The sequence below is a fragment of the Lutra lutra genome, chromosome 4, assembly GCF_902655055.1.
Source record: "Lutra lutra chromosome 4, mLutLut1.2, whole genome shotgun sequence".
Classification (NCBI taxonomy): Eukaryota; Metazoa; Chordata; class Mammalia; order Carnivora; family Mustelidae; genus Lutra; species Lutra lutra.
In genome coordinates, this window is record NC_062281.1 from 154136457 (window position 1) to 154155289 (window position 18833).

Here is an 18833-nt window from a genome sequence, read left to right on the forward strand (position 1 = left end):
GAAAGAGAGCATGAGAAAGGGGAGAGGCAGAGGGAGAAGCGGACTCCCCACTGAACAGGGAGCCCAACTCAGGGCTCAATCCCAGGACCCTGAGATCATGACCTGAACCAAAGGCAGATGCTTAACCGACCAGGCACCCCCGTATTTATTTTAATATTTGAAAAATATTTATTTATTTCACATGAATGCACAAGTGAGGAGAAGGGCAGAGGGAGAGAATCCTCAAATAGACTCCCTGACCCGGGGCTCGATCTCACAACCCATAAGATCATGATCTGAGCCAAAATCAAGAGTTGGACCCTCAATTGAATGAGCCAGCCAGGTATCCTGAAAGAGGTTTGTTTTTAAAAAATTGGTTCAGGGGGCGCCTGGGTGGCTCAGTGGGTTAAGCCGTTGCCTTCAGCTCAGGTCATGATCCCAGGGTCCTGGGATCAAGCCCCGCATCGGGCTCTCTGCTCCGCAGGGAGCCTGCCTCCACCTCCCTCTCTCTGCCTGCCTCTCTGCCTACTTGTGATCTCTGTCTGTCAAATAAATAAATAAAAAATCTTAAAAAAAAAAAAATAAATAAAATAAATAAAAAATTGGTTCATGTGATTGTGGATGCTTGGTGCATCCAAAATCTGATAAAAGTAGCTGGTAGGCTGAGATTCAGGAAGGAGTTGGAGTTTGAGTCCAAAGACATTTTGCTGTAGATCCAGGAAGAGCTGGTATAGCAGAGGAAGTCCAAAGGCAGTCTGCTGGAGAAGTCCCTCTTGCTCAGAGAGGTCCCCCTTTTGTTCTGTTCAGGCTTGCTCCTGATTGCTGTGGCCTCCCCACATTGTGGAGGGCAATCTGCTTTACTCAGAAAGTCCACCAATTTAAATGTAAACGTTATCCAAACACACCATCACAGAAACATCCAGAATAATGTCTGACCAAATATTTGGGCACTGTGGCCTAGCAAGGTGATGCATAAAATTAACCATCACACTGAGCAACAGCAGGCATCAAAAGTTCGAGAAATGTGTAAGGGGAAAGAAATCTTTTTTTTTTTTTTTTTTTTTTTTTTTTTAGTTTTTTTATTTTTTCAGCATAACAGTATTCATTATTTTTGCACCACACCCAGTGCTCCATGCAATCCGTGCCCTCTACAATACCCACCACCTGGTGCCCCCAACTTCCCACCCCCCACCCCTTCAAAATTCTCAGATCGTTTTTCAGAGTCCATAGTCTCTCATGGTTCACCTCCCCTTCCAATTTCCCTCAACTCCCTTCTCCTCTCCATCTAGGGGAAAGAAATCTTAAAACTGAAACATTCTGGGGCGCCTGGGTGGCTCAGTGGGTTAAAGCCTCTGCCTTTGGTTCAGGTCATGATCCCAGGGTCCTGAGATCGAGCCCCGCATCGGGCTCTCTGCTCTGCAGGGAGCCTGCTTCCTCCTCTCTCTCTGCCTGCCTCTCTGCCTACTTGTGATCTCTGTCAAATAAATAAATAAAATATTAAAAAAAAAAAAAACCTGAAACATTCTATCCATTATCTTAATTCATCTAGGAATTGGGAAGATGTTACCAATAGTCTATGATAGATACTGAATTCCTTGTCCTAACTTACAGAACATGTGGAATTCAATATCTTGATCAATACTAGATCAATCAATACTAGAGTTCAAAAGAAACTTCAGTTTCCTTTGTTTTAGCTTCCCTCCCAGGATATAAATGCCATCTGTGGTATGTCAGAAAGACAGCACTTGAATACCTCCAGAAGCAGGCTGTTCATTACCATGGAAAGCGGCCACTGCCTTTATTGGGCAACTTAAATCATGGAAAAATTGTCCTTTTTTTTTTTTTCCCCAAGAAGTTTATTCAGGCAGACCTGGAGACACACAGAGGCTTTGCACCTAAAAGAAGGTGTTGGGCCTCTTGGTGGTGAAGCGTGGCTTGTGCTGGCGAGGCAGAACCCAGTGGGGCAGTGGGAACTTGATCTTGGAGTCGTGGAACTGCTTGACTGCTGGCCGGCGGCACTTGCTGGCTGCCATCTCCTCCACCTTCATGATCTGGATCGAGTGCGCTTGGGCACGGTGTCGGGCACCCATGTCTCGGTAGCACTGGGTGACGGCGCCCGTGGTGGTCAGGTTCCGGTACTCCCGGTACATGTTGTGGGTGCCGCTTCTCGAGTCATAGCGCAGCCAGATGCCGAAGTTCTTCACTCTCAAGGGGGATTTCTCGAACACCTTTCCACAGTAGACGATTTCCCCTGAGGACTTCTTCATCTTTTTCAGCTGAGACACAAAGTACCAAAAGTGGGACTTGGCGACGACATGATTAGGTGCAAAGATTCACATGTGATACAGGGGCGGAGTGCGACATTTTGGGGTGGGCAGGTAGCGCCCCACCACCTTGTACTCTCGCAGTGTGCCCGAGGCCTTCATGGCGCTCTATCCACTTTTGCCGCCGCACGAGAAAGGAAAAAATTGTCCTTTTAATGAACAAAAAATACCTACCTGGAGCACCTTCCCTTGTCATGCAGAACTTCTCATAGGCCATCTGTGCCTTGTGCTGTATGACTCCTCATGAAAGACCTGAAGTGGCAAGGGGCCTTCATTACACTGTCGAATAGTGGTGCTGTTGGGACCGATGTGCCCTCATGTGCCTCTTCTAAATTGGAATTTTGTGGGGTTTTTTGGTTTTTTTATGTTCTTTTTTTTTCTTCTTTTTTTTTTCCTTTTTTGTTTTTTTAGCTTCTTTTTTTGTGTGTGTGTGTGTGTGTATGGTTTTTTTTTTTTTTTGTCATCAGAGGAGTATATTTTAAGTTTTTAGTATGTGAAAGTAAATCAGTAGATCGATTTTTTGAGAATTCAGGTGGTGATAGTGCAAGAATCTTGAGGAGGTTTGTACATGTTCGTGTGTATCTATGCATATATATGTTACTGTACCTGATACAGATTATATAGAACTGAGCCAGTCCTTCCTATAATCCTGTAAGGGGGATCTTGTTCACAGTGCTTTTTCGGGAGAACAGAGTCTAGTGATTTGACAAGTCTCTCCCTGGTGGACGGTCCAGGAATTGAAGCCTTTCTATGTGACTTCAAAAATGGAGGCTTGTTTTCTATCAGGCTGAGCTGGGCACGGCTGTTGCAAAGTAGATGAATGCCGAAGAGCTCCATCTTCCATGCGTCTTGATTTATCATTAGATCAGCTCCCAGTGTCTATGTAGCTGATAGAAGGAAATTACTTCCATGTTCATTACATTTTATTTTACTTCTGACAGTTACTTGCTGGACAGAAGAAAAGCTCCCCCTTCTGGACATTTGAATACTATCAAACATTCTTTGACGTAGACACTTACCAGGTTTGTAAACCAGTTTCACCTTTCTTTTCGCTGGTAGTGGAAACTTTTGTCTTTTATGGTTAAACAGTCACATGACATGAAAGCTTTTGTATCCTGGATATGGTCTTACAAAAGTAAAGGTTGGCATTTGAAAATACTCTTATTGTAAGAGCTGTAATAACAGAGTTTCAGTTTTACAGTATTTGAATTTATTAAACTTTAAAGAAGTCTTCAGTAGACTTACTGCTGTGTTATTTTCCAGGTCTTTGACAGGATAAAAGGGTCTCTTTTGCCGATACCAGGGAAAAACTTCGTGCGGCTGTATATCCGCAGCAATCCTGATCTTTATGGTACGTATAGCATCGTTTTGATTCTTTACCGTGTACCGGTTGAATCCAGATGAGTCCTTGGATTGCCTGAAAAGTTGGAAAAGGGCACTGTTGGCGGGGCATGGGACATTTTATTCAGCTCTTCTGACAGTCTTTTTGGGGGAAATACAATTCTGTGTTACTGGAATGCCGCGATGACAAGTAATTAGTATGTGTTTTCAAAGTCTTCAAATGACACTACAAACTTGAGATGAATTAAGTCACTCTAAGAAAAGATTGTTGATTTTAACTCTAGAGGATTTGATGGTGGGGAGAAGTGTGGGGAAGGGACTCTCGCACTTACTCATTCGTGTGCCGAGTCCCAGCTGTCGCTCCGATGAGCTGGCTCCCCGTGGGACTCAGCCAGCGGCACTGGAAGTCTGTAAGAGCAGTGGGTGGAGGGATGACTGTCAGCCTTGAACTCCCTACTGACTGAAGGAAGGTGAGAGGCCCCCACCCAGTGCTCCTGAGGGCAAGGACTCCCACAACCGCGGCCTTCCGTGTTTGAAAGAAGAGAAGAGAGCCATCGGCTCCGGGTGCTTTCTGTGTGCGGGTTCTCTGCACAAGACTGTGTGCATGGTCACCTTTAGTTCTCTGGGGTAGATGTCATTATCTGCATTTCTCAAATGAGGAAGCAGAAGCTCGATGAGGCTCAGGAAAATGTATGCTGAGTCCTAAATAAGTATTAGAGTAATATGTTGCATATTTTGTATGTATGTTGATTATAAGAGGAGAAGGAATTCATGAGGATCTGTTGTGTGCCAATGACTGCATTCACTGTTTAGTCCTTTCTTTTTTTTTAAAGATTTTTATTTATTTATTTGAGAGAGAGACAGTGAGAGAGAGCATGAGCGAGGAGAAGGTCAGAGGGAGAAGCAGACTCCCCATGGAGCTGGAAGCCCAATGTGGGACTCGATCCCAGGACTCCAGGATCATGACCTGAGCCGAAGGCAGTCGTCCAACCAACTGAGCCACCCAGGCGTCCTGTTTAGTCCTTTCAACAAGACTCTGGATCAAGTGTGGTTATCCCTCTTTTCCCTGTGAGGAAACCAAACTAAAAAAGTCAAACTAGAACTAGCTCAGTGTTCCATAAAGCCCATCTTTATTCTCTTTGCCTGATGATTTTAAGCTATAGAATGTTTTCATCACCTGGCATGGATGTCCAGTCTTTGGAGCCAGTGAAGGGGGAATGGCTGTGGGGGAGGCTGAAGAGAGGCACCTCCCAGCTGGCTCCTCTCTCTGGCAGCACCAGCAGCCCCAGCCAGATGTCAGTGCCGCGCCTAGAGCACCAGGGAGCACCGCGCAGACATCCTGCCTTGGCCCATGTCTCTCATCTAAGTGTTGTCAAGGTGGTCTCTCTCCAGCTCTCTCATTCGTTCTTCTAGCCCGAGATCTTGAGAGACAGGCCGTGTGTCTGAGAGATCCGTGCCATCAGCACCTGGCACAGAGGAAGCACGCCAACAATTTTTGAGCACCCTATTTTGTGCTACAGACCAAGAATTCAAAGATGCAGTCATAGTCTCCACTCCCAAGGAGAGAGAAACGAGAAAACGAACATCTGTTGAGCCAAGTGCCAAGAGCTCAGCTCCGTGTTACTGTTTCACAGTTTTATTTCCCCCGCTCTGAGGTAGCCTTGTCTTACAAAAGAGAAAATGGAAATTTGGGGAGCAGAGCTTGCCCACAGTCACAGACTTAGCCATGAAAATGACACTAGCAAACTGTGTGTCCCTGTCATTGGGGGAGAACCTGGATTAACTCACTTCATCCTCATGACAACCTGAATGTTATGAGGCAGTTACTCTTATTATCCCATTGTATGGATGAGGAGGAGGACACTGAGTCACGCAGAGGTCAAGTATCATGCCTAAGATCCTGTAGCTGGTGAGTGGCTGGGCTCGGTTTTCAAATCAGCACCATAGCTCTTAACCGATATCCCCCACCACTCTGGTATGCTTCCTTTCATAGCAAAGTCAGGATTTGAACCCAAAGCTTACTTCCTTCACAATACTATTAGCCTCATGGGCTCATAGACATGGTTAAGAAAAAGGAGGTACCACATAGGTAAAGAGCTTGATAGAGGAGAAGAGTGGGCCTTGGCAGGAAAGTGGAGGCAGTGGTCTGGAAAAAGGTGACAAAAGCATCAGTCTGCAGAATTGGAGGGAGAGATTGGTGAATTTGACTGCATGTAAACTAAAATACAAAATTTCTATACCACAAAATAAACCATGAGCAAAGTAAAAATTTTAAAAAAAGATAAATAAGCAACAAACCAGATGTAATATTTGCAATTCTCATAAGCAACAAAGGATGAAAAGCAGGAATATGTTTACAACTCCTACCAGTTATGAGAATAAAACCAGTTATAAGTTCTGGGGGAAAATGAGCAATTCACAGAAAAGGAAACCCAGATGGCCCACCAAAACATGCAAAGATGCTGAGTCCCACCTGTAATCAGGGAAATAAAAACAAAACAAGATATTATATTGTGCTCATCATTTTAGCTAGCATGTCCAAATGGGCTTGTCTTCATTCATTCAGTTAATTCAGCAAATATTGAGCACTTCACTATTCTAGGCACCAGACACAGAGCAATGAGGAAAACAGACAAAAATCCTTGTTTTGAGGCAGTTTAGAATCTACTGAGCTTAGCAATAAACACATAAGAAAAGTCAGGTAATATACGCTAGTGGTGGGGCGCCTGGGTGGCTCAGTGGGTTAAGCCTCTGCCTTCGGCTCAGGTCATGGTCTCAGGGTCCTGGGATCGAGCCCCACATCGGGCTCTCTGCTCAGCAGGGAGCCTGCTTCCCCCTTTCTGCCTGCCTCTCTGCCTACCTGTGATCTATCTCTCTCTCTCTGTCAAATAAATAAATAAAATCTTAAAAAAATATATGCTGGGGTGCCTGGGTGGCTCAGTGGGTTAAAGCCACTGTCTTTGGCTTGGGTCATGGTCCCGGGGTCCTGGGATCGAGCCCCGCATCGGGCTCTCTGCTCAGCAGGGAGCCTGCTTCCTCCTCTCTCTGCCTGCCTCTCTGCCTACTTGCAATCTCTGTCAAATAAATAAATAAAATCTCAAAAAAAAAAAATATGCTGGTGTTAAAGGCCAAGGTGAAAAATTTAAAGGACAGAAAGTTTGGGTGGAGGGGGGGGATTTGAAATTAAAAAAAAAATTAAGAGGTGAATTTACTGTAAAGGCCTGGAGGAATCAGCAGCAAGCCACGTAGATACCTCAGGGGAAGGCATCTGAAGTCACGGGTGCAGTAAGCACAAAGGCCCTGAGGCAGACAGTTGGCTCGGTATGCTCAGAGAATAGCAGAGACTAGTGTGACCGGGCAGGAGGGAAGAAGGGGACCTAGTAGAGGAGGTCAGAGGGGCAGAGTGCAGGGGTAGTTGTATAGAATCTTGGCAACAAAGAGGACTTAAGCTTTTTCATGAGTGCAAAGCCACTGGAGGGTTTGAGCACAGGAGTGACGTACTCTTAAGTCAGAGCGTCAGAAACATTAATACCGAGAGTTGTCAAGAATGTGCACAGCAGTGGAAACTTCTGTGTGTCTGGTGGGGATGTAAGCGGTATGCAAATGGGAGCCATTGGAAGATGCTCATACCCTACCACTTAGCAGTTCCACTCCGAGAGAAACTCACAAATACAGAAGAAGACATGGAAGAATATTGACTGCAGCAGCAATGCTTACAAGAGCAAATACTCAGAAGCAACTGCATATTCATCATCAGGAGAAGAGACGTGAACTGCGGTGTGTTCATACACAGAATCTGCAGTTTTTAAGAATGAATGAGATCGACACGCATCAAGGTGGCTAAATCTTAGAACAAAAGAATAAATGAAAAAAAGTATGTCATAGAAGGATGTGAGAAGTTTGACCCCGTTAGAAAGACTTGAAAAAGTAGCATGACGGGTACACCAGGGTTGGTTTTATCATTCTTTGTACTCTCCTGGGTGTTAGAAATATTTTATAATATAAAAATGCATAATGCAAACTAAATTAAGGTTCCCTCCCACCGCGCCCCATAATAAGAGTAAGAATTTGGCAGGAGAGAGGAAGAGAAAGGCATATGAAGCAACCTGGCAGGCCCTGGGATGCGTGGGCGGTTGTGTGCCTCTGGAATCCGAGCTGTCTCTGTGTCCGCAGGCACAGGACACAGTGACTGTGTCTGTTGTGCATCGTGGTGTCCCCAGCACCCGGGCCCGGGTCTAGAGGACAGTGGGTTCTTATAAGTAACGGCCAGTAGGATATGATGCTCTCTGCTTTCTAGTGATAGAAAGTATAATACTTGGGCCACTTGTGGTCTTGGCCCATTGACAACACAGGGTCAGTTTTGTTCATTTGTTCAACAGAGCTTTGGGGGGGTTTTTTGATTGCTGAATTGTAGGAGGTGTTTTGGTCTTGTTTGTTTGTTGCCTCTTTCGTATGGTCAGTACACAGAATAATATAGTGAACAAGATTTAGTCCCGTAGCAGAGAGCATGCAGGCTAGCGAGTCAGTAGCAATTAGTGAAAAGCCACTGTTGGTGAGTCTTGGAGCGTCTCAGTCGGTTGCTTGTGCTCCCTTTCCCACTGTCAGGAACCAGCCTGGCTTGGAGAAGTGCTAACCCGTTTCTGCCAGGCATCTCCCGCAGCACAGTAATTTTCTGAATTTTGTGATATGTCAAGGCACCTACGGTTATTCCCAAAGGTGTCCCAAAACATTGGTGAAATTTGAAAATTAAATTCCTAAAATTTATTAGAAATCTCTCGATTTAAAAATTCTGTTTGGGGGCACCTGGGTGGCTCAGTGGGTTGGGGCCTCTGCCTTCGGCTCAGGTCATGATCCCAGAGTCCTGGGATCGAGTCCCGCATCAGGCTCTCTGCTTGGCAGGGAGTCTGCTTCCTCCTCTCTCTGTCTCTGCCTGCCTCTCTGCCTACTTGTGATCTCTGTCAAATAAATAAATAAATAAATAAATAAATTCTTTAAAAAAAATTTGTTTGTTCTACATAGAACTTTTTCTAGATAGGGAGAAACAAGGGTGGCATTCATGAAATCAAGTGAAATCGTGAAAAGGATTTGCAAAGCACGGTGTACTCATTCATGCAGTGGGATATTTGATAACCACTAAAAAAAAAGAGTGAGTTGATTTTTATGAATAGCTATGGTAGAATCTCTAGATATTAAAGTGGAAATAGTACAGAGCAAGATATATATGTACATATTATACATACACACACACACACACACACATATATATATACGTATGTATGTTATCATTTATATAAACACACACCACATACACATTTGTTTATAGGTATGTAGAAATCTCTGGCAGGATTTGCTAGAAAGGGGTTATGGCGGCAAGCTCTGGGGAGGAGAAATGCACAGAGCTAGGGAACAGAGAGAGGGAAGGAAGTTTATTTTTCTCTAGATTCCCTTTGTACCTTTTGAACACTGAACTATGTGCATGTATTACTTTTTCATTAGAAAAACAGAGCCTTATGGGGCGCCTGGGTGGCTCAGTGGGTTAAGCCGCTGCCTTCGGCTCAGGTCATGATCTCGGGGTCCTGGGATCGAGTCCCGCATCGGGCTCTCTGCTCGACGGGGAGCCTGCTTCTCTCTCTCTCTCTCTCTGCCTGCCTGCCTCTCTGTCTACTTGTGATTTCTCTCTGTCAAATTAATTATAAATAAAATCTTTAAAAAAAAAAAAGGAAAAAAAAAACAGAGCCTTAAACACACATTACTTGCACACACACACCCATGATAAACTGCTACATTAAATTAACTCTTCCCTAAAGTGTTCTGCTCGCCCTGTTCTTCCATTTAGATTGCAGAAGGACCTGCCTGATTTATTTTTCTCTGGCATTAATTAACATTTGGCACTTAGATAAGGGAAGTAACCTTTGCTTCCTGTACCCCAATGGTGAAGATTTAACAAAATGTCCATGATTTTTTGGACGATCCTCTAATAAAAGAAGATATAAACAAATTACTGTCTTTATTCACCTAATTGTGGAAGGTGTTTTGGCCTTTTCATTCAGTCTCCCGTCTTCAATGCACCTAATTGCTGAGTTGTGTGTTTGACCTTTTAAAAAAGAAGATTCCCATTAAATGAGCATTGATTGCATCTAAAATTCATTTTCCCTTGCTTACATGAATAGGGAGAGGGAGATAAGAAATTACTCTGTAAGTGTCCAGAAGCAGGGCTTCATTTTCTTGACTGAATTTTCTGGCTTTCTCTGCAGGCCCCTTTTGGATCTGTGCCACACTGGTCTTTGCCATAGCAATTAGTGGGAATCTTTCCAACTTCTTAATCCATCTGGGAGAGAAGACATACCATTATGTGCCTGAATTCCGAAAAGGTTGGTGAATAGCTTGACTCATTTGGAAGGCTTTCAGTTTGTAACCATGAGTTCCTTTTACTAAGCCCTTGGGCCCCTGTCTCTAGGTGCTGCAGCCTGGCTTTTTGTCTTTAAGGATTCAAACATATTTATCATCTCAGAATTACCACCCATCTATATAAATCTACATGATCTTTTATTTTATTGTGGTAAAATACACATACCGTAACATTGACCATTTTAACTCTTTTAACGTATACCATTCAGTGGCCTTGAGTACATGCACGATATTGTGAATCCACGTTTCTTTTGGGGAGCTGGAAGGCAAGGCCGAGTAGCAATTGGAATTTGTCCAAAGAAAAATGTGCAAAGTAAGTAAAAAGCAGTGTGCATGAAAGTCTCCATTGTAGCATTATTTGTATTATCCAGATGTTGGAAACAATAGGGGCATTGTTTTTTAAGTCTCCGTGACTCAGCTAGCTGGGTCGGTAGCCCCTAATCATGAAGCACTTAGAACAATGTGGGACACTGATAATCCAAAATTATGCCTGTGCTGTTGGCAACATTGTTACAGAGAAGTCTGCAAATGGTCAGAGGGTCTCTCAGGGAGAACATAGAAAGGAGTTTGTCCTAGCGATGGGCTTGTGGATGACATTGTTTTAAAACTTCCTTTCTTGTGGCAATATTGGATTATTACACAAAGAAAGCAACAAACAGTGTTTTAGAGACTTGCAGAGGACAGCCGCCCCCCCAGTGAGGAAGTTTGGCTTTGTAGGAGATTGAGTGTGTCACTTCTTCTGCCCTCTCCTTGCCTCCCCCTGCCCCTCTGCCTGCCTGCTGTCCTGTTGAGAGGCTCTAGATAGATGAGGCTAAGAGCACAGTCTCCAGAACCAGGTCACAGGCTTCAGGTTCCATTTCCACCACTCATTAGCTTCTACGGATTGGGCAAATTAGCTCATTGCTGTTGGCCTCAGATTCCTTATGAGTGCAATGGGAATAATAATACCTATACTGTTGGGCTGTTATGAGAATGAAGAATTGATGTGTGTAAAGAGGTTGGAATAATGCCCTACACAAAAAAGAGTTCCTGCACACGCACACATATGTGTGTGTAGGGAGATACATAGTTACCTCTGTGTGCGTGTTATGTCTCTCATGTATCTGTGTGTGTGTGTGTCCCCATGTCCCCTTCCTTGTACCCTCCTGGCCCGTTTACATTGAGTCAGACTTGGATTCAGTTGCCTTTGTCAACTGGTTTAACTCAATAAATGTTATTCATGAGATATAAACCCTGCCTTCAAGTTGTACAGAGGTTAACTAAAGAAAGATGGATAAATGAATATTGCTGTTAAGTGGGATATATTAAATTCTGTATCAGAGGTATGTGTAGGTATAGTGACAGAGAAGGAGTAATGGCCCTCCCTGCCTGGGGGGCTGGACACTCAGGAAGGTTTTTTTTGTTTTGTTTTGTTTTGTTTTTTAAGATTTTTTATTTATTTATTTTGACAGAGAGAGATCACAAGTAGATGGAGAGGCAGGCAGAGAGAGAGAGAGAGGGAAGCAGGATCTCTGCCGAGCAGAGAACCCGATGCGGGACTCGATCCCAGGACCCTGAGATCATGACCTGAGCCGAAGGCAGCGGCTTAATCCACTGAGCCACCCAGGCGCCCTCAGGAAGGTTTTTATCTTTTCTTATCTTCCTTGGTTGGGAGTCATGATAGAAATGTACAAGTAAGGGACGCCTGGGTGGCTCAGTGGGTTAAGCCGCTGCCTTCGGCTCAGGTCATGATCCCAGCGTCCTGGGATCGAGTCCCACATCGGGCTCCTTGTTCTGTGGGGACCCTGCTTCTCCCTCTGCCTCTGCCTGCCACTCTGTCTGCCTGTGCTCGCTCTCTCTCTCTCTCTGACAAATAAATAAATAAAATCTTAAAAAAAAAAAAAAAAGAAATGTACAAGTAAGATAGTCATTGACTCTATCAATAAACATTTTTCCATTTTTTTGGAAGATATATTTATTTATGAGAGAGAAAGAGAGTGGGGGGAGGGGCAGGCGAGAGAATCTTCCAGCAGACTCCCCGCTGAGCGCAGAGCCTTACATGGGGCTCAGTCCCATGACCTGTGAGTTCAGGACCTGAGCCAAAACCAAGAGTCAGATGCCCAACTGACTGAGCCACCCAGGCTCCCCTAAACATTTTTCCATTTTATGTAAAGAGTATTTACATAAATACTTTACATACTTTATAGAGTACTTTAAAGTACTTTATAGAATACTTTAAAGAGTATTTACATAAATATATAAAGTCAGATCCTTCTTCCACCACTTGTTAATTATTTGACCTTGACCAAACCACTTAGCTTCTTTGATCCTGTTTCCTTATCTCTAAAATGAAGATGTACATTATGTGAAATAATGTATTTACATATCAGTTAATAATATAAAAGGCTAATTCTTGATTGAGCATTTATTACTTATCAATCAGTGTTCCAAATATATTTGTTTTAACTCATTTAACTCTAGTAATCTTATATGATAGTATACTGTGTTTATTCCCATTTTACAGATGAGGAAGTTAAGGCAGGAAAGGTAAGTAATTCACTTACTCAGAGTTACTTAGCTACAAGTGGCAGAGTTAGGGTTAGAACCCGTGGAGTCCACACGTGGAATCTGTGCCCTTGACTATTACACAGTGTTGCCTCTCAGTCTCTCAGTAATGTATTTAGTGGAATGCCTGACACCTAGTGGATGGCCGTAGGCATAGAGGCAATTTCTTCCTCTTCCTTTAATCCAAAAAAAGGGGGGGGGGGCAGTATATCAGAAGAATTACAGTTGGCTTAATGAGGGAGTTCCCAATGTGAAAAAAAACTCCCCTGGGAGCTAAAAATGTTTTGGCCAATCATATGTCTTAACCAGAGTCTGACAACAATTACTTGGGGTGCCTTTGTGCTTGCCAAGAGCATAAAGTGCATCACCTACTGATTTTCCTGTAGGAAGGGCTAGTGCCATGGGCTTAGCCACACTTACTGGTTCTCCACTCCAGAAGAGGGAAAGTGAAGCCTCTGGAGCATGGTGCTCCTGGAGGAAGAGGAGGAAGGGACAGCAAAATACTGAACATTGCTGTTCTGAGGAACTGCTAGCTGGCATTTCCAGCACAGAAAGCAAAAGTGAGGAACTTTTTGAGTAACGATGTTCACCGAGTTCGTTGGTGAACTGAAACTCCCTACTTCAGGGACAGAAGGCACTCTGAATAGCATGCAGAGCCAGTTAATCTGTACCCAGATTTTAATAAATTGGCTTAAGAAATCAGCATCAGCCCTTGTGATACTAGGAAAGAGGGTGTGTTCTTCTAAGGGCATAGTTGGCTTTCCTTTGTTCGAAATGCTTGATATGTTTCAATGCTTGTAGTGAGGCCCTCTGAAGTCTTTCAGTTGCATAATGCAGTGTTTAATACTTTAGCTGTTATTAAACAAATTATAAAAGCCACGTGAGAGACCACTGGTCATCACCATAAAGATGGTGCTGAAGATTCGTCAATCAGGACTGTCCTCGGGTGTCTGCTCTAAGACGCGACCCCACAATCCAGCGAAGCAGGTGGACATGCTAGGAAATAAGGTGGGAGACGTACTCTGATAGTAGTTAAAGGCATGATTACACGGGGCTTACCACCTCTGTCCTGTCCTCCTCAGTGTCCATAGCGGCCACCATCATCTATGCCTACGCCTGGCTGGTTCCTCTGGCACTCTGGGGTTTCCTCATGTGGAGAAACAGCAAAGTTATGAACATCGTTTCCTATTCGTTTTTGGAGATTGTGTGCGTCTATGGATATTCACTCTTCATTTATATCCCCACAGCAGTAAGTACCACACTTCTTCTGTGTGACTCCCTGGGCTTGTGGAAAATTCAGCCAGCGACATCATTTCTAGCCCCGCATCGATGGGCACCTGAAATATCCTTTGAATTTGGAAAGTCAGCAGGAGGGGGGATAGGGAGCCGCATGCCTTTGCTGGACCTCAGGCCCTTCGATCTGAAAGCATTCACCTCAGTCTGCGTGTTGGGATGTTTCTCCAGGCGGGGATAGAGAGGCTGGAGTGGCAGGGGGCCCCTGCCTGCTGATGGGCTCAGGGGACTTTATAAACACAGATGCCTGGAATGAACACATGTGTCTCCCAAATGCCTCCAGTAAAGCCCTCCTCTCCCTCCTTTTCTCTCAGGTACTGTGGATCATCCCCCAGAAGGCTGTTCGGTGGATTCTAGTCATGATTGCCCTGGGGATCTCAGGCTCTGTCTTGGCAATGACGTTCTGGCCAGCTGTTCGTGAGGATAACCGGCGCATCGCCCTGGCCACAATTGTGACAATTGTGTTCCTTCACACGCTGCTTTCTGTGGGCTGCTTGGTAATGGTCTTATTCCTGTGATCTTCCTGTGTGCTTTAGATAGAAATGCTGAAAGACCTCAAGCTGTTATTCACAATGATTCCTTTGAAACCGGCTCCATAAAATTAACATTGTTTTAAATAGACTATCCTAAATGAGAAGTGGTAAATTTAGGAGAATTTGATGGTATTCTCTGGATTTACCTAATTTCTGAAATTTGGTTATGATTCAGAGTCTGGCCAGAGGAAGTGGAGGTAGCTGAGTGTCTCTAATAGGTTGGGGTGCGGGGATGGGGGCGAGCTTGGCCTTTGGATGTCTTTGCTGGTTTTCTGCTCATACCTAGAAAGAGTTTTGAAATTTAAAATTTTATAGGTGGAAAGCATGAAGTTGGAGTCAAATTAGGAAAGGGGAAATATTTTTAAAGTGAATAACATTTAAAAGAGTCTTAGAGTTTAAGTATTTGGGTGTCTTTTTAGGGAAAGCATGTCCTTTTGAGTTGCACTGGCCCAGAGCAGAGACTGGCTCTGTCACTCACTGGCTGTGTGAGGTTGGCCATGGCACCTAACTTCTCTGTATCTGGACGTCTTAATTGATAACATCAACATAGTATTTTCTGCCCCATAGAGTTGTTCTGAGGATAAAATAAAATAGTACATATAAAATATTTAATGTAGAACTTGTCCCATAAATGCCCGTAAATTAGGTCCCTTTCCCTTGATCCTAAGGGGACATGATTTTCTATTTTCTGTGCACATTGTACACAAAAATTGTAGTCCATGGCCTTAACAAGGCCTGACACAGGGTTTGAAAGAACTCTGAGTCCAAAAATGTTAAGGTCACCGATGAAGGAAAGGACATCCACATCATGGATGTCTAGACCCTTGGTTAGGTTTTACAGTTGTGGGAGTAAATATTTCTCTGGCACCATCTGATCTATACTATTTTTGTGTAGACAGCCTGGGTCATGCATAAGATCCCGATACTTGATCATTGAACCAGTCGCATAAAAAGGGCCGGGTTCTGAGACACAGAGCTGGTTTACATATACTTTCCATGTGTCTGAGCTTTAAACTTTTGAGACCTCCGGTAGACTGTTGTTTTGACTCATGGCAGAGTGACACCATTAATTTCTGGCACTTGGAGCCCCTGGGCTGATCCCTTGTAATGCTGCTGCAACCCTCCGTGACCCTTCTGTCTGCTGAGGAAGAATGTCCTTTCTCACTGTAGCCCTCTCACTGGCATGTCCCCGTGTCTCCCTTGAATTTTCTTCTGTATATATCTAGTTGAGTCATTGATGGAGAGAAGGAGGCAGGAAGAAGCGCTTTTTTGTTCAGTTGCGTAAAGAATCAAGAGGAGCATGGCACGTCAGACTTGGGATCGGGAGGAGGGGGTAACGGGTAAGAGTGTTGCTAAAAATCTATTTCATTTCAATCTAGTAGTGTTACTAAGAATCAATCTGTGTGTGGCGGAATTTTTTACGTCTATGCCTGTTCCTCGCTTTTGGGATAAATGACACTGACAGTGGGACTTAACCTGCCCATCTTGCTGCTCAGGAACTTGCTGGAAGAGAACAATTAGAGGGAAGCAGAAAGAGCCCTGCACTGCAAGCCTAGGCGAGAGCCCTCTTTCTCAGAAACTTGGCTTCCTCCTCTGTCATGGACATTCATATTTTGTGGGTTTTTGTGACCCTCAGTGAGAGCCCTTCATAGGCTGTGAAGGGTTCTTCAGATGTAAAGAAGTTACTAGAAGAGTTTCATGTCATCTGAAGCTGCCAGGGCCCTGTGCTGCTCATCCCTCCTGAGTGCCTCAGGAAGGGTGGTACGAGGCCACACAACTCGAAAGACAGGGCCCTTCCATGGGTGCCTCTCGCTGGCATCTTCCTGCCTCTCCAGAATGTCTTTCCCATCATACACTTGGTTGGGAAGTTGGAGAAGACAAGGAGGCAGGAGAGAAGGCCTTGCCTGGTTCGCTGCTAAGGGACTCTGGGGAGCCAGGCGCATTAAATGATGGAGCAGAGAGGGAATTGCAGGTGTAGGACCCCTTCTTGGAGTGGAAGCAGTTTTCTCCTCCTCGAAGAAGGGAACTATTCTATCATCAGGTGTGTTTAGCCTGGGGTCTCGTTCTCCAGCCAGAGATGGCCTCCTCTGTGCTGTTCTGGAGATGTGCAGGCCGAGAGGCTGAAGCAGAGGTGACAGAGATGGGGTCTGGCTCCAGCTCCCTCACCCCTGCTTTGTTTATTTTCCCTCTCTGGACCCCACCTCCTCACTGAGAAAAGGGAACAACTGCAGGAGCATCTTTACTTTTGCAAAGACTGAATGTTAGGTGTAACATGAACAACACAAGCCGAACACATGCAAGATGGTTTTTTATTGTTGTTGTTGTTGTTTTTGAAGATTTTATTTATTTATTTGACAGAGAAAGACACAGCGACAGTGAGAACACAAGCAAGGGGAGTGGGAGAGGGAGAAGCAGGCTTTTCGCTGAGCAGGGAGCCCAATGCGGGGCTCGATCCCAGGACCCTGGGCTCATGACCCGAGCTGAAGGCAGACGCTTAACAGCTGAGCCACCCAGGCGCCCTAGGGTGTTGTTTTATTGGAAGGGCAGGGAGAAGAATTGGCAGCAGAGAGGCACCAGCTGACCCAGACAGCTTGGCTTCCCACTCTACCCTGGGGAGCACGGATTCGCATTTTCCCCTCAGTGTTCTGAAGCGTATGCCAGCCCTCTACCTGCCAAGGGCCCCTGGGTGCTCACGGCTGTACACCATGTTGGTAGCGGGACGCTCCTGGCCAGGATGACTAAGGAAGCCCCAGAGGGTGTGTGCTTGGCTGGCGTGTTTGAGCTGCACAAGCCTGTGTTTGCAGGGGTTACTGCTGATAGCGGACTGTCCTGTGCCCTCATACTCTGCCAGGTGACACTCCTGGCCTGACTTCTAGAAAGCCTGATGGTTCATCCTGACACTTCCGCAGTGCCTAGATCTAGATGGGGCACATAGGACAGGTGCCAAATTTCAGGTCACCCACGGAAGAGAAGAACGTTGTCTTGGGGCTGGACACTGCTAGACTGATACCCTAGCTCAGACACAGGGTTGTGTAGCCTTGGGAAAAACTCCATCTCTTTGAGCTTCCACTTGCTCATCTCTAAAATGGGGTTAACATTGCCTGTTATTAATGATCAAGTGTGTGCCTGGTGCGCAGTAGGCACTCCCCAGATGGTAACTGTGGTTGTTACTAAGGATTTGTGGCATTCTTGAACTAATGAGTTCTAGAATTATAGCTGGCCCTTAGAGATCATTTTTTCCAATCCCTTTGTTTTACACATTAGAAAACTGAGGCTCAGAGGGGTGGAGTGACTTTTTCATAGTTATGGTGTGAGTTACTAGCAAAGCCAAGTTTAGACCCTGGCCTCTTGCTCCTTTCTATCTGATGAGGGCCTCCTCCAAGAGCTTGGAAGAAAGGCACGGTTCCTTCACCAGGGGACGTGTTTTGTGGCTCTGTGCACCCTCGAGATAGCCGGAGGAGCCCAGCACTGGCAGCACGGCCGCTGTCCCCGACCCCCTTAAGAACCTTTTTTTTCCCACCTCAGAAAGCAAGTGCCAGAACGGGCCCTGGGAAGAAGGCTTTTAGAGCTAATAGGATTCCTCTGGGAATGTGACAAGCTAGGGGGGCTCTGCAGCTAGAAACTTGGAAATGGACTGTTGAAGAGTTCACACTGAGGGTGCTGCGGAAAGCTCCAGTGCGTCATCTTGGTGCCCCCTTCTGGCTGATAGTAGAGCTGTTGAAATGGTTCCTCACTTGGGTTTTTGTCTTATCTTCCTCCTGCCCTGACTCCAGGGGGGAAATCGCAAGTGTGCAGTGACCCCTGACTTATTAAGGGATTCCCCTTACTTTGAAGGACCTAGGTATTTTCCTGGGCTAAAGTCCAGATTCTCAGACTTTGAGAGAGATCGGAAGATCCTCCTTGTTTTTTTTCCCTCTTCTATCTCCTGATTTTTTTTTAAAGATTTTATTCATTTATTTATTTGAAAGAGAGACAGATAGTGACAGAGATAGAGAGAGAGAGCACAAGCAGGGAGGAGAGGGAGAAGCAGGCTCCCCGCTGAACAGGGAGCCCGACGCAGGGCTCCATCCCAGGACCCTGGAATCATTACCTGAGCCGAAGGCAAACGCTTAACCCACTGAGCCACCTAGACGCCCCTGCCTCCTCCTGATTTTTGACAGTGAAGTCGTAGATGGTGAATGGAATCACTTATCAGACCTTTCTTTTCCAAGCTGGAGAATTATGAGGTCAGGCCTGGCTGGTACTTTTTTGTAAAGGTCTTTACCAAGAGCCAGCTGGTTTAGCAGCAATCTATTGTGCCTCAGTTCCTTGAGTTTGGGTTGTTTACATCATGGGCCAGGCCCTGAGTGAGAGGCTGGTGGCATAGGGACAGGAAGGATACTGTCTTTGCCCTGGAAGAGAGACTGTGTAA

General features: G+C 45.2%; 1 protein-coding gene and 1 pseudogene across 2 annotated transcripts in view; one reads left to right on the forward strand and one right to left on the reverse strand.

Annotated features, from left to right (window-relative positions):
* The window catches only part of YIPF1 (Yip1 domain family member 1), a 41782-nt gene that overhangs the window by 8496 nt on the left and 14453 nt on the right, over nucleotides 1–18833 (forward strand). For both annotated transcript variants that reach the window (XM_047726580.1, XM_047726579.1), the window contains 5 exons: nucleotides 3245–3325; nucleotides 3567–3654; nucleotides 9899–10015; nucleotides 13679–13845; nucleotides 14204–14386. In XM_047726580.1, coding sequence (XP_047582536.1) covers nucleotides 3245–3325; nucleotides 3567–3654; nucleotides 9899–10015; nucleotides 13679–13845; nucleotides 14204–14386 — 636 coding nt within the window. The remainder of the gene's footprint in view (nucleotides 1–3244; nucleotides 3326–3566; nucleotides 3655–9898; nucleotides 10016–13678; nucleotides 13846–14203; nucleotides 14387–18833) is intronic.
* On the reverse strand, nucleotides 1821–2437 carry LOC125098129 (60S ribosomal protein L18a-like; annotated as a pseudogene).